Below are 16,336 nucleotides of genomic sequence, written 5' to 3' on the forward strand. Positions count from 1 at the left end.
TTTTACACAGACCCTGTGCAGCATCAACAGTATCCACGGATGTAACAAGACAGAATTCTTCTGTTCCTGTTCTGACTCCTTCGCTAATCTCCCAAAGCGCACTATAGGCATTACTGAAGGATAATTGCAGTGTCCTCTCAGCCCTTAGCAGTACACACTTTTTAGTCTTTACCTACATTCTCACTTATTTCTTTCATCTTACGATCAACCTCTAGATCCCAACCCTTGATGTGGTGAGGGCTGGGGTATCCACTGCGGGGAGAGTATGCTCTTTTAAACCTACTCTCTGTTGTGGATTCAACCAAACATTGGGACTTGTAACTCCTTTACTCCTCTTCTTTTAATTTTCCCCTTCCCTTCTTCCTCTTTCACTGATGACCTCTGCTAGACCTTAAGTTAAGGAAACCACTGCTCCTATAACTTTGAAGGAGGGTGGAGATGGGCAGCATGCTGCGTCACCTGTAGAAGTAGAGTACAAGACATGGTCGAGCCAGGTGAAGTTTTGATGTTAACCCATGCCCTCAGTGCTGGGTCTGATCTTGATGGACTGACGACCCTTTAGTAACTGAAGGTATGACATATATCGTGGATAACAGTATTGTTCCTCCCCCAGTTGGGCCTCCCTGGTAAGAGAGACCTCATCCTGGACGAAATTGATATGGCAACTTGTTCAAACCTCTCTGTGACCTCTGGCTTGGCAATGGAGAAGTCCCAGGATAGGCCAATTAATCAAAATCAGGGTGGTAATAAAACTTCAATACCATACAAAACACCAAAAAAGAACAAATACTGACATGACCCAACCTTGACTTACTTCGACTCCCTCTTTGGGAGTGGAAGTTGATCAAGGTTTCTAACTTTGGAGGCTGACCAGAAAATTTCAGCCTTAAAACATGGAAATCATTTATCAAATAGACATTTGACAGCAGAAATGTCATTTAGACTGATAAAAGAAAAGATGTGGCTTATAGAAGCCACAACAAAAGAGTCAGTGTGAGGACTCTGTGTCTATAAAAATCGTAGATAGTATAAATGTGAAAATAAAAAAAGATGACATTCCTGAGAACAGTGACGAAAGAATATTCTCTTTGACATTCTTAAAAAGAGATATCCCCGGGTACAAGATTGTGAGGTATATATTACACTGAGTAAACAAAGAAATAAACAATGTTAAAAGTTGCAAAAATTACATTTGAAGGACAAGATCTTCCTCTAAAAATAAAAATTTATGCCAAAATAAAGAATTTAGACCTTATGTCCCTAAACCACTACAATGTCAAAATTGCAGTAAATGGGAGCATGCAAAGAAATATTGTTGAAAGGAACCTGTATGTGCATATTGTGGATCTGACGAGCATGCTACACAATGAAAGTGTGTTGAACCAAAGTGTATGCACTGTATGTATTATGATTACAATACAGTTAAAAATATTACAAGAGAGAACTGGATGTCTTCAAAAGAGACCAAACTAGAATTGAAAGTGGGAGGAATTCAAGATCCCGCTAAGAAAGACAATCTTCAATAGCAAGAACAACTAATGAAACAAAATTGCATACAGATAGAAGTAACAGAGCACAGAAAAATAAATGTCATGTAGGCAATGCTTTACCGAAAAAGACTAAAATGGTAAAGAATCAAGAAACCGGTCCAAATGATATGGACAATATTTTATCAAATTCATCTGAAATATGAAGTCCAGTAGGAGCACAAGTAGATGCTAGTAACCACACAAGTCGCCGAGGAAAGTTGTGGTGGAATGGAAATTGAAGATAAAGAGAACACCATCAGTTAAACCAAAGACAAAAGATAAGAAGAAAGACCAAAAACAAGCTAAGAATATACCTTTATCTTCTCAAACAATAGTAAAACCTATGGAAGCAGATATCAGAACACCGAAGAAATAGAAAAGCACCAGTTCCTCATTAGACGAGTGGGTTACGTGCTCGCTCACCGATTCGGTAGTCGTGAGCTTGCTTCCCCGATCTGACAACGTGGAATCAGAGGAATTTATTTTGGTGATTAGAAATTCGTTTCTCGATATAATGTGATTCGGATCCCCCAATAACCTGCAGGTCCCGTTGTTAGGTAACCAGTTAGTTCCTAGCCGTATAAAAAATATCTAATCCTTCGGGCCAGCCCAGGAGGGTTGTTAATCAGGTCAGTGGTCTGGTTAAATTAAGAAATACTTGGAAGAGAATCAAACCAAAGGAAACAATGATTATGTCAAGGGAGAAGAGATGAGTCCATCACCAATAGTTGATACAACAAAAGAAAATGAAACAAGAAATATACTATGTGATAACACATGTGGATGTAATGAATGCTTCGATAAATTGGGCAATAATAACAAAACATAAGAGATTTGATGAAATATAGAAAAAAAGAAACAACTGATTTGAACACCCATGAAAAGGTGGCATGTGCAGTGAACACTTAAGTGAGTAAATTATTTTGAAAAATCCAAGCTGATAATACAAAGAAGAGAGAAAAGGTCGATCACTATAACATAATATTTTCAACAGTTATACTAGTTTACAATGGAATGTAAATGGTCTATAGACCAGATTTTCCCTAGGAGAAAAATAACAATTAATAAAAGATTATGAATCAATGATATTATGTTTACGAAACTGTGAACAATAGGTAAATACACCTTAGCATCTACATCAAAAGGATATTTAGGGACAGCCATATATGTACAAAATGAAGTTTCCCTTTAAACATTGCTGACTTGTAAATATTAGGTATTAAGATCCGAATGATAAACGATAATTATGTAAATTATAATTATAAAATCAACCTGATAAAATTTGCGACATTTATAAACTTAACGAATTACTGAACAATGCCAAAGAACCTACATTAATAGCAGGCGATTTTAATGCTCACAACCCAAAATGGGGCTATAATATGCACGCTCGAATAGACCAGGAGGTCAAGTAGAACTCATGGATTCAAATGATATGTGCTTTATAAACGATAACGAAGTCAGCACATGTTATTAAAAGCACACATGGAACACCTTTTTTTTTTTTTTTTTAGTAGGCCTAACTAAAAGTGCCCCAAGTGGAGTAGGCAGATTGGATTGGAATACTATTGAGTTGCACACCAGGGATCATTTCTCAATACTAATTCCATTATTACAAAACAATTGCCAAGCATGTGTGTCAATATAAAACTTATCAAACAGATTGGGAGCGATATTAAATGCACACTAGGAATATCCCACCAATTCAGTATATGAAAGATCATAATGACACTAATAAATTTCTTCTTGATTTCATTGTAAATGCTGCTGATAAAGCAATACCAAAATCAAAACCCATTCAATAAAACACAAAGTTCCATAGTGGTCTGTTAAGCTAACAGAATGAATAAGTATTAAACACTGGGTAGAGAGACGATTATATAATTTAGATAAATTCAACAAAATTAATCAAAACATTACCGATATTAGAAGGCACTTTACAAAAAAATACTGTATCATTACCTGAATTTCATACATTTAAATGTCTACGCAACAAAATATCTGCAAAATTTGAAAAAAATAGCACAAGGAAGAATGATTTAATGGAGGAAATATATATCAGAGCTCTCTAATAATACTCCCATGGCAAAAATATGGGAAAAATTCAGGAAAATAAATGGTACCCATGTTAAACCACCCAGACCTGCCATATTAAAAGATGAAAAATAATACTTGTCCCGAAAGAAATAATGTAATGCGATAAAACATAACAAATGTAAGTAGTGATACAATTTGGATGCTCACTTCCGCACAAAGAAAAATAATATAAAATTAATAAATTTTGAAGCTATAGAAAATGTATATGATAGTAGAAAATTGAATTGGAAGATGCTCTGTTGAACAGCAATAAATCTGCTCCTGGAGGTGACGATATTTGTTTAGAGATGGTCTGCCACTTAGTACCTTTGGCAAAGTCATACTTATTACAATTTTATAATCAATTAAGGCTTCGGAATTTATTTCCTGGCGAATGGCGTAAAGCTATACTAATTCCCATCCGTAAACCTCGAAAAGATCCAAGTATGATCATGTAATATTTCCGGAGGGTGGAAGTGCCGTCAATGGACCTCATGCGGTGCACTGTAGGCGTTACTTGAGGTTCTTTGTAGCATCCCTTCGGCCATTAGCTGCAACTCCCCGCAAAGGGTAGTGCCGTTAGTGGACTTCATGCGGTGCACTGTAGGCATTACTTATGGTTCTTTGCAGCGTCCCTTCGGTCCCTAGCTGCAACCACTTTCGTTCCTTTTACTGTACCCTCTCCTAACACTTGATTCACAGTGCAACTGTGAGGTTTTCCTCCTGTTACACCTATCAAACCTTTTGCTGTCAATTTTTTTTTCCAGCGCTGAATGGCCTCAGTTGCCCCAGTGTTTAGCATTTTGCCTAAATTCTATATTCAACCCTAGCTGCAACTACTTTCATTCCTTTTACTGTACCTCCTTTCACATTCTCTCTCTTCCATCTTACTATCCACCCTTTCCTAACATAGTGCAACTGCGAGGCTTTCTTCCTGTTACACCTTTCAAACCTTTTCACTTCAATTTCCGTTTCAGCGCTGAATGGCCTCAGTTGCCCCAGTCCTTGGCATTTTGCCTCAAACCTATAAATCAATCAATCAGTCAATAATGTCAATAATTATAGACCAATTACTCTAACAAGTTGCTTATGGAAAATACTAGACAAAATGGTAAATGCTTGACTAAAATGGCACATTCGGGTCACAGTGTAATTGGTCTGCATTAGATTCTCTCTCTAACTTAGAAGACCATATACGTATGTAGAGGATTTGAACGAAAGCAAATGACTCTAGCTGTCGCTTTTGACGTTGAAAAGGTATACGATACTACTTGGAGGTATGCTATATTAAAAATTTTACAGAACAGCAACATCCGTGGACATTAACCTAGGTTCATACAAAACTTTTTGACAACGCAGTTTTCAAGTGAGGATTGATGATGTATTGTCCGGAACATTTCCACTTGAAAATGGTGTTCCATAGGGAACCGTCCTTAGTGGCACACTGTTTACTTTATCAATAAGTGATATCAGTAATAATTTACTTATTGGAATTAAAAGTGATCTGTATATGGGCGATTGTTCCATAAACTATTCAGCATTTCGCATAAAACATACAGAGCGAATCATTAATAAAACCATAATGAAAATAGATGAATGGGCCTCATAAGACAAGCAGCCATGTTTGATTAAAAAAGGCGAAGAATCGATTTAGAAATCAGATCTCATACTATGCCATTTGGCCAAACAGCAAATTTTTTACTATTAAATTTCGATAACTTGAATTGGAGAGCCCACCTAACATACATAAAATAAAAATGTATTGTCTAATAAAAACTGTTGAACACTACTGGGGAGCCGATAGACATAACCTTACTGTACTGTACAAAGCAATATCGTTGTCCAACATGGATGGAAGCGAAGTCTATGGCTCGGCATTAGATGCAGTCCTGAAAGCGTTGGATCCAATTCACAACGAAGGTCTTAGAATATGTTCAGGAGCCTTTAGGTCATCGCCAACCTCATCCTAACAAGTCGAATGTCGTCAACTACCATAGTCTCTCTGTAGAGAACTAATAACGATGGAGAGTTCCCTGTGAATTCAGACAAGTGGTTCTCCAACAAAAAATTTTTTTTGGATTAAGAGATGTATTTATAAAGAGTCAACCACACCTTTTCCAGTTAGAGACAGAAGATTGCTTAAGTCACTGAATATAAATATACAATGACTCTCAATATTAAAATTACCCCCTCCTTGGACTACGAATAAAATGAGAATTTGTACACAAAGTGTTTATCAAAAAGTTACTCGCATCCCCAGAAGACCATATGCAGCATGCAGTAGAAGATATAAGCCGTAAAGGTCCCCATCACGTAATATAAACAGATGGATCTAAATCACAATACGTAATGGGATATGTTGCAGTATCTCGAGTCAAAACGTAGAGTTTGGCAGGTCCATGATTGCGTCTCTTGATGGTAATTGTGGTATCAGTCAACTAATGCTGCTTTGAAAGAAAATGAACTGGCATTTCAGGATTTAACTATTTTAACATAATTTACAGGTTTAATTTGTGTTATAAGACTAGGTTTTTTGCAATTTTTTTTATCCTTATTTATAGTTTTAATGAATTTTAGCTAAATTAATGTTTCCTTATCATTTATAGTTTTGATGAATTTTTGCTAAATTATTGTTTGATTTTAAGCACTGGACGGCCATAGTTGCCCCAGTGCTTGGTGACAAGTCTGCCGAAATCTATAAATCAATCAGCCAAGACAAAACGTATCAGTTCTCTCGACCTGATAATGCCCCAGTATTCACAGTTGAGTTGTGCACAAGAGCATCAGCCATGAAAATAATTGCAGAAACCTCGTGTCATTATTTCGTGATTTTTAGCGACTCAAGAAGCGTTATAGAAGCCATTCAAAGTTACAAACCAAAAAATAACATTGTGCAACAAATTAAGTGTTATTATAATGGTAAGAATATATAGTATGTTGGACCATGCCTATGTAGGGATTAGAGGAAATGAAGAGGTTGATAAAACAGTCAAAGAATCAGCACATATGACAAGATTAAATGTAAATATCTATAATAATGATTTTGAAACAGGTATTATAAATTAATGACAAAATATATGGAATGACAATCCTGAAAATAATAAAGCAAATAAAACCTGGTGTTGGAAAATGGAGTCCATCATACTGTGAGGACCAGAGAGTAAGACAGGTAGCTGGGTACTGATGATTTATTACGTTGTTTGAGATTAAGCTGGCCTTGTGCCAGCACGGGCTCTTGCTCCTAGAGCAGCCCGTAGGTAATTTATTACAGACGGACTGGGTTGACAGGCGGGTGCGGACGGAAACGTAGTGTCTGTCACGCACCCACGAATAAACAAACAAAAGGGACAGGACCCGCTGTGCTATGAGTTTCACAGACCGTGTCAGCACGTTTTTGGGCAAAACCTCTGTAACGAACACTCGTATCAGTACGATATTTTGCTATAGTGTATTACACCCAGTGCCGTCATTTATAAGAGTATTAAGGATCACTACTTGTAAAGAACAAAGACACTTGTCCCTGTACCAAGAGGCAAAATCTCGATTAGCCAGAAATGGAAACGAACACAACAGTATGAAAAAGCTCCACCTCAACCCCCATCCTTCTTCCTATCCTTTTCTTTCCTCCCGCACCTGCCCTTCCCTTCCCTTCCCTTCCCTTCTCTCTCTCTCTCTCTCTCTCTCTCTCTCTCTCTCTCTCTCTCTCTCTCTCTCTCTCTCTCTCTCTCTCTCTCTCTGAAAGTTGCTTCAGTTTTAACTTATTTTGTATGATAGAGTTTATCTATCTATCTAAGTACAAATTTACACTGTTGTGTATATCTAATGATCCACTCGATTGTTACCTGACAGTTAACTGTAATATCTATGCACGGATCCGCTCATCTCTCTCTCTCTCTCTCTCTCTCTCTCTCTCTCTCTCTCTCTCTCTCTCTGGTAGTGGGTACTGTAAATGGTTATTAGTGACAGACATCTGAATGTACGGTGGAGTAGTAGAACGATAGACACTATGATCGATGGTAAAGCGACTGTTATACATGTGTATGGTAACCTTCTTTGCAATCCTCATTTGGACTCGGGGCATCAGCCATATACTTGTATTACGAAGGTGAAGAAGAGATGGCCACTTCGGGCATGGTTGCAAAACTGCGTTTGTCACGCAACTTTTCAACTTTGGGTTGAATTGGGGACTGGTTATAGTTACTCTATGTATTACAAATAAAAATTGAGCCTTTCTATCGGACATTCATTAGAGTTAGAAGCCTCCATTGTATACCGATGCACATATTTTTAAGTCATGAATGTTTATTTTGAGTATATATATATATATATATATATATATATATATATATATATATATATATACATACATACGCATATATATCTTCCCATATAGTAAAGGCCTTATCGTACTGATACGAGTGTTCGTTACAGAGGTTTAGCCCAAAAACGTCCTTGCACTGTCAGTGAAACCAATATAGGTCTTCTTTATTTATGCCTGATGAAATCGAATCAGTCTTGGTGAACTCTCCGTTTGTATTGTAATTACTTCCCAATGCACAGAAATAATTCTGGATTTCCTCAAGGATGAGGCTCATTATATCATCCTCAATGAATGTCATCATGATCCTCTATGACTCTTATCCCATTGCTATGCTGAAGGCTCTATTTTTTGTTTTTTCTTCTTTTTGCCACGCAACCACTTTGTGATTCACATTTCAGTCAGTTCTTCATCACTCTAATAGAAATTATACAACTGTAACGGTATTTACAGGCTGTTGTGCTCTGAACTTGGTATGTAACAGTTCAAGGAATGTACTCGACACTAAAACTTGGGAAAAACATAAAACTAGACACGAAGCACCGATTAAAGCAAAAATATTTAATTCTCAGGGGAAAAAAAATTTAATTCTCAGGGAAATTTAACATTGTCACCCAAATTCAGCGGGCCATGGATACCAGTAACTAACTAAAATACCGTCAAGGGGTAAAATCACACATTAATTTCTGAACATAAGGAACATTGCTGGAAGATAGGTGAAGATTCTGTAGAGGGAACGAGCCCGGGATTGCTAGACAGATCTAATGATAATGCTGTAGAAGTATCATAGGGTTCGGGTTGCATGTGCATCATTAGAGCCATTTCGTGATGAACTAATGTCAAAACAAGTTATATGCATAACTGGAATGGAAGGTTTGTACTGTACTTTAGAAATAAAAACGGTTTTTGATTTTGTATATTTTGCGAGAGACTAGGTGCAATCATTTCTAATGTTTTAACTTTATTTTCACTTACAGATTGACATCATGCTGAAGACGGCTGCAATTGTCGGTGTTACAAGTGCTCTATGGGCTGCTGGACAGCATGGACTATCACTTTGCGGATTCTTAATACCAAAGCTTAGTGGCTTACACCTGGCTGTCTTAGCTGCGGGAGTTTATTTGACAACCGGCGGAGTGCACACCCTTTGGCTGGTTTATCACACCCTTCCTAGAGACCTCAAGTAAGCTATGTCTTTGTCACTCTAAATTTGATTATAATTTCCTTGGGCTGAGATGCCAATGTTATACGTACTAGTATTCATATTGCTCTTGATTTTCTCACCTTCAGTTCATCTGTACCTATACCGCAAGTTTTGAGAAATATGAAGTTTATATATATACATATATATATATATATATATATATATATATACGTATATATATATATATATATATATATATATATATAAACGTCATATTTCTTATATATATATATTATATATATATATATATATATATATATATATATATGTGTGTGTGTGTGTGTGTGTGTGTGTGTGTGTGTATTTAGCATCTTTTAAGAGGTTCTCTCAGAGTATAATTTGCTCTGTCAGTTAACGTAAACAGGGTGCTAAGGAGCCAGTACTTCGAGCTCCCTCATGTTTCTCCTTTGCGCGGTGCATCATCAATTTTCACTGTAACGTTATATTCAATGTTGGTAGTTTTAAATGAAATTTTAACCCTTAAACGCCTATTGGACTTATTAAACGTCGACGAAAATTGTCTGTTGGGTGCTTAATTGATGTAGGCTATGATACGTCGACGCAAACAAGTTTTATTAAAAATTTGCGGAGAAATAGTTATAGGCCTACTTGGTGAAAACTTTTGAATCACGCACCTTGAGGGATGCTGGGAGTTCACGGATCAAGCTGTTGTTTTGTTTACAAGCGTTACCCAGGCGCGCATGCGCGAATTTCTTTCTTCTCGCACTAAAAAGCATCAGTGACACATCTCAGAAATTATTTCTCGTCACTTTTACGTAATTTTTGCACCATTTTATATTAGCCTTTACATAGAGTTTTATATATGAAAATGTGTACAATTTCATGTAGAATACAACAAAAAACAACCCATAATTGTAGCTTTTATCAGTTTTGAAATATTTTCATATAAATAACGGTAAGTGCCAAAATATCAACCTTCGGTCAACTTTAACTCGACCGAAATGGTCGAAAAACGCAATTGTTAGCTTAACTCTTACACTCTAGTAATATTCAATCATTTACCTTTATTATACAACAAATTGGAAGTCTCTAGCACAATATTTCGATTTATGGTGAAGTTTTGATAAAAAACTTTTTCCTTACGTCCGAGCGATAACTCTGCCGAAAAAGTCAGAAATTCTTTCGTCCGATTGTTGTAATGTTTGCACCGTTTTATGTTATCCGTTACATAAAGTTTAATACATGAAAATGTGCGCAATTTCATGTAGAATACAACAAAAAAACAACCCATGGTTGTAGCTTTTATCAGTTTTGAAATATTTTCATATAAATAACGATAAGTGCCAAAATTTCAACCTTCTGTCAACTTTGACTCGACCGAAATGGTCGAAAAACGCAATTGTAAGCTAAAACTCTTACATTCTAGTAATATACAATGATTTACCTTCATTTTACAACAAATTGGAAGTCTCTAGCACGATATTTCGATTTATGGTGAATTTTTGAAAAAAAAAAAAAAAAACATTTTCCCTACGTCCGCACGGTAACTCTGTCGAAAAAATCACATCCGATTGTTGTAATGTTTGCACCGTTTTATATTAGACGTTACATAAAGTTTTATATATGAAATGTGCGCAATTTCATGTAGAATACAACCAAAAATAAGTCATGGTTGTAGATTTTATCAGTTTTGAAATATTTTCATATAAATCACGATAAATAGAAAAAATTCTACCTTTGGTCAACTTTAACTCGACCGAAATGGTTGAAAACTGCAATTGTAAGCTACAACACTTACAGTCTAGTAATATTCAATCAATTAACTTCATTTTGCAACAAACGGGAAGCCTCTAGCACAATATTTCAATTTATGGTGAAGTTTTTAAAACTACTTTTTTTTTACGTCCGTGCGTTATAAATTCATGCATCATATTGTGATAATATTTTCTCTGTGTTGCTTTGATCGTTTTACAATTTGTTATATACAAAAATCATCGCAATTTAGTGTACAATACAACGAAAAAATAATTAACTCATTAGCTTCAACCGTTTTGCTCACAGCGTGATTTGTATACAATTATATATGAAATTTATTTTTGCGCTGTCATATATTCCAATATTTATATATGATAATGATATATTTTTTCCTTTCTGATGGTTGCATACTAAACTTCAGGCAATGACAAAAAAATGAGCCAAAAATGAACTCTTAATCTTGAAAACTAAGCGTGCTGTGATTTTTTTTAAAACTTTTTTTCCGCTTCGGCGCTCACTCCCGAATGCCGCCGGCATATGGGAGACACTTTCGGAAATACCAGCTCGGCGTTTAAGGGTTAACTTATGGCAATAAAAGCTGTATCATGTTTAGTGACCCTCTGAGAGTACGGCAGTCTCTGGGAAGGTCTGTTGTTTTAGAGATTTTAGAAGGGATGTCAATGATATTACAATAGTAATAATGCCAAAAGATAGAATACATATATTTTCCGCATGATCTCTCAGTATCATTTGCAGCCTCAAGAATGTTTTGGGCAGAACTGTGACTTCAACTAAGTATGAACAAAATTTGTGAAATGGACAGAAAAATGTGGTTGCAAATTCTCTGCTACAAAAACTGTGATAATTTTTGTGGAATAAGGGGTGCACATCTAGATTTTGTTTTATATATGAATGGATGAAGAATTTCTTGGGTTGTTATTTGATAGAAATCTCACATGGAATTTTTGATGTGGAGGCTAATTGTATGATGAGGGTTACACCTCATACTTCCTTGGTGCTGACCGCAAACAGCCAATGAGGCTGTACAAGGCATTGATCCTACCAAACTTGTGCTATGGATGTGAAGTATTCACGTCTGCCTTTCAGCATAGAATGAGAACTTGAAACACCATTCATAATGTAGAGTGCAGATAGCCACAGGAGTATTCCAGTCATTTGTCAAAAGAATGATGATGAATGCAGGCAAGCTTCCCCAGGAGCTTCACCTCCAGACTATGTTGGCTCTTAGCTGTATGAGGTTCCAGAGGCTTACTACAAATTTAACAGCTATAAAAGTGTGGTTGGAAACATATTTCGCTTATTACAGAGACCATCCCAAAATGCCATGACCCTTTACATTCAGAGCTCTCTTCAGTGTCACGATTGTCAAGAGCTGATACCATTGCTGGGTTTGGAGTTCATGTTCAAAGCCAGTAGTATGAGCTGTGGTAGTTTTGTCATTTACCCAATAGTAAATAGTGTTTCGACCTGAGAGATATGTATCAGTATGTTACTCAGATTTATATCTGAGGGCTGGGCTGTCTTTTAGAGCTCACCCACAAATTCCAGGGATGTGCCAGTTTCTGAGGATTGGATTCGTGGCATTCTGTCCAGTTTACCCACCAGATCATTAGAGTGAGGATGATGGTATTCATGTAATACCTGCAGTCCCATCAAGTGGGTTTGGCCTACATTTGAGCCACCCTCATCAGGTTGATGCCATCCTTTCAGGGTAGTGAACATTTGAGAGCAAGCTCTTATTGGTGTCCTAGGGGGAGGAATGTGCTCCTCAAAAGGCCAGCGGAATCTTTTCCTGGTTTTCAAAAAGTTTTTTCTTCATTTTTTAATTATTTTTTTTATTTTTTTATTTTTCATTTTCATTTTTTTTTTTTTTTTTGCCCAAATCACCCCCTCTGCTGATGGACCCATTGACGACCAACTGGGAAAAGTAACAATACCAGGCAATGATTTCGCTATAATGATAGTTTATTCCTCAAAGGAAACACTGTAAAACCAGGGTGGAGGTAAAATTTGTGGAAATGGAATATTTAGACTTAACTCACATTTTTGTAAACTGTACAATTCAAGAATAGAACCAACTGAAAGAATTATATAGTGAGATGATGTGAATGCATTTAGTTCTTAATTTTCAGCTCTTAGAATGTGGTTGATGAATAACTGGATTACATTCTTATGTTATTTAATGAGGAGAGAGAACAAGCCATTCGAATGTATTAACATCTGAAAGGGCCTATTATACTTTGAAAGATATATTTGCAAGGTACCAAAAGAAAATGTTGAAGAAAAATATGGGGAATTTCTCTTGACGAAAGTCAAACATTACCAACAAGCTAAGATGACCTACAGTCTATAATGCTGTTCCATTTGGAATCATCTCAAGATGTTATTACTTTTCTGAAGTCAGACACTTCCATGAATCTAATCAAAGGAGTGATTTATTTAAGAGAGTTACAATATTCCTTTGAAAGGGAAATTTTAGATCTTTGTCCTTCAAGGTTTTCAAAGTGAAGAAACTACAAATATGAAGTAATGCTCCTCTTTTAATGTTCTCATGCAATGACGTGCCCAAATTAATCAGTATTAAACATCTGAATTTTAAAGTAAGATCATTTAAGTTAAGAAACAACTAACGTTATAGTTGCTTTGAATAAGGCCATTTTGCAGGTGGGTGTTTCTATAACAAAAATAATTTCAAATGAAGAATGGAAATGGACGACAGCCACAACAGCTCAAATAGATATTGTATCCACTGTGAATGGAACCACTCGCCTCAATCTCAGCCCTGTCTTTGATTTTGATTTGAGAAAGACGAGGTTGAAATGGCACACAAGGAATATATGGTAGAGCAAGGGGAAAGTTATTGGGTACCAGCATATCACCAGAATCCCCCTTTTCCAAAAATTATGACTGAAATTTGAACAAATAATTGAGAACATCGTTATGATTCTGCTAATTTCATTACTGTAGCAGAGCCTTCTATGGGTGAAACCTCCACAACTTCAATAATTCCTGCTGCATCTTCCAAACATTCCGTCATATTTGCTCTTACTACTTCAGCATCTTTACCACATAAAGTTTTTGCAAATGCAGTAACTCTTGCTGCCTCTCAAGAATCGAAATGCCACTACACCCAAGAATGAGGAGGAAAACTTTGCAAGAGTAGACCTGCAATTCACTAATCCGGTTATAATTCTTATGTACTGTAGACAAAATTTTATGTAATAACATAACTTCAGCGGGAAGATGAAGAATGTAATGTAGAACTTGTGAATACTTAATTCTAGATAGTGAGATTAAATAAACCCCCAAAAGATATGAAATGGATAATATGTAAAAAACAGAAAAACAAAAAAAGAGGTAGCTGATGCTGACAAGGAGTGGCATTGGTGTTAGGGTATCCCTTGGAATTATTAGTGGAATATCCTTGGATGAATCCCTGTCAATGAGCAAATGCCATGTTAAAATCAAGCATGTTCAATGTGGAATGTTTTTAATCTGAGGTAGCAGTAAAATCCAAATTTATAGCTCAAGATGGAATTCATACTCCTTAGAGGTCTATTCAGAAGGAGCAAAGACAGAGGATGAGGTACACACTGCAGTAGTGCGTAATGATGAGTCTCATGTAGCTAAAACTTTCATTTTTACTGAGTCATTGGAAACCATATTAACATTTCTAGAGCACGTGAAAAAAACATGGCAGAAGTTTCACTATATACTCGGACTCCTGCAGTGCACCCACAATCATTAGACAATTTAGCTCTTCTCATCCAGCTTTTAGCGCCTCAGTGGCGTGATTGGAACCTTGGCTTTCTACCTCGGTGGCCGCGAGTTCGATTCTCGGGCATTCCACTGAGAAGTTAGAGATGTGTATTTCTGGTGATAGAAGTTCGCTCTCGACGAGGTTCGAAGTCATATAAAGCCGTTGGTCCCGTTGCTGAATAACCACTGGTTCGATGCAGCGTAAAAACACCATACAAACAAGCTTTTCTGAAAATCTAGTGATTGCTTTATTTGCTTGCACCCCTTACAAATTAGTCTTGACTATGTTGGGCGCCAGCCCTTGTTGGTATCAGACGAAATGAAGAAGCAAATACAGAAGGCAAATTTGTAACAGAACTTGAATCTTACTGATTATTCCCCAGTTCCCGATACTGACATGAAATTTCCTATCCGTTCTTATATTAAAGAAATTGGGAAAATTAATGTAATTCTTTTCTCTGAAAAGAACTTAAAATATAAAATCTGCCAATCGATTAAGTTTTGGTCATCACTATACTAGAGAAATCGTGGACCTCAGACTAAGCAGTAGGTTATATTCATTTAAATCAGGCCCATCTGGAGGATGATAAACTACCAATGTGTGGTCCTTGTGATATCCCCTTGTCGTGGAGCACATATTGGTGGACTGCCCAAAGTATGTAGATGAAAGGACGCAACAGTCAATAACGAGTTCAACGGGAATGGTTTTAAATACTAACATAAAATCATGGACTTTTTTCTAAACCTGACATTTTTATGATATTCAACCCTTTTCATATGTGACTAGATAGTTAATAGTTAATTTATCAGTCCTACCTGCTAACCACTTTTGACCAAAGTACTGAATAATCAAATCAAAATGTTAAAGGTCCCTCCAAGTGAAAGTTTTAATTGTCATTATATTCTGCAGTGTATCTGTTGGAATGCTAACCACACATTTGAAATTAAGCATCTGTATTTAAAAGATTTAATTATATTTTAAGAATTTATATTTTGTGCTATTTGTAATTTATAAGAAATTCTTTTCTTGAAATTAATGTTATGAATTCCAGTCAATCAGAATTCTTTTTCTTTTTCTTTACAGGGCTGGTATAAGATTTTTGAAAGTTAAGGCCAAACTAAAGCTGGCTTTATTTCATAATTTAACTGTACCTAAAGTTTTCATGGAAAACGTTAGGAAAAACCCAAACAAAGTGGCCTTTATTTATGAGGGACAGGAATGGACATTTACACAGGTCAGTGTTCTTGTTAATCTTATTGTATGACATATGGTTTTAAAGTTTCAAAACAGTGTAATGAGTTGTGTAGGGTATCAGAGCTTGTATATTTAGATATCTACTACAGCTTTCTATATTAAACTGCTCACCCCTTATGTAATACACATACTGTACTCACATACTAGTATATCTTCTGTACTGTGCATGTTCATGTTTTGAATTGATATTGAGAGGTTTTCGAAATATAAGAGGGTGAAACAATTCCAGTTGTAACTATGTAGTCATTCTTGATATTATCCGTTGGTGAGTATTTTTATTTATACACGTCTCCCTCTTTTACAGGTTGATGAGTATAGTAATCGAATTGGCAACTTCATGATTGAACAAGGCTTTAAGCATGGTGATAGCATAGCTTTATATATGTACAACCGTCCAGAATATGTCTGTACATGGCTTGGTTGCGCTAAGGTAATGTGAATTGCATTATCAATTAAAA

At 36.2% G+C, this 16,336-nt stretch overlaps 1 protein-coding gene across 4 annotated transcripts in view; it reads left to right on the forward strand.

Annotated features, from left to right (window-relative positions):
- Window positions 1–16,336, forward strand: part of LOC135216423 (long-chain fatty acid transport protein 4-like) — a 179,917-nt gene that overhangs the window by 24,842 nt on the left and 138,739 nt on the right. For all 4 annotated transcript variants that reach the window (XM_064251771.1, XM_064251768.1, XM_064251770.1 and 1 more), the window contains exons 2-4: window positions 8,901–9,106; window positions 15,708–15,858; window positions 16,183–16,308. In XM_064251771.1, coding sequence (XP_064107841.1) covers window positions 8,910–9,106; window positions 15,708–15,858; window positions 16,183–16,308 — 474 coding nt within the window. In that variant the 5' untranslated portion in view covers window positions 8,901–8,909. The remainder of the gene's footprint in view (window positions 1–8,900; window positions 9,107–15,707; window positions 15,859–16,182; window positions 16,309–16,336) is intronic.

Source organism: Macrobrachium nipponense, chromosome 6, assembly GCF_015104395.2.
Source record: "Macrobrachium nipponense isolate FS-2020 chromosome 6, ASM1510439v2, whole genome shotgun sequence".
Lineage (NCBI taxonomy): Eukaryota > Metazoa > Arthropoda > Malacostraca > Decapoda > Palaemonidae > Macrobrachium > Macrobrachium nipponense.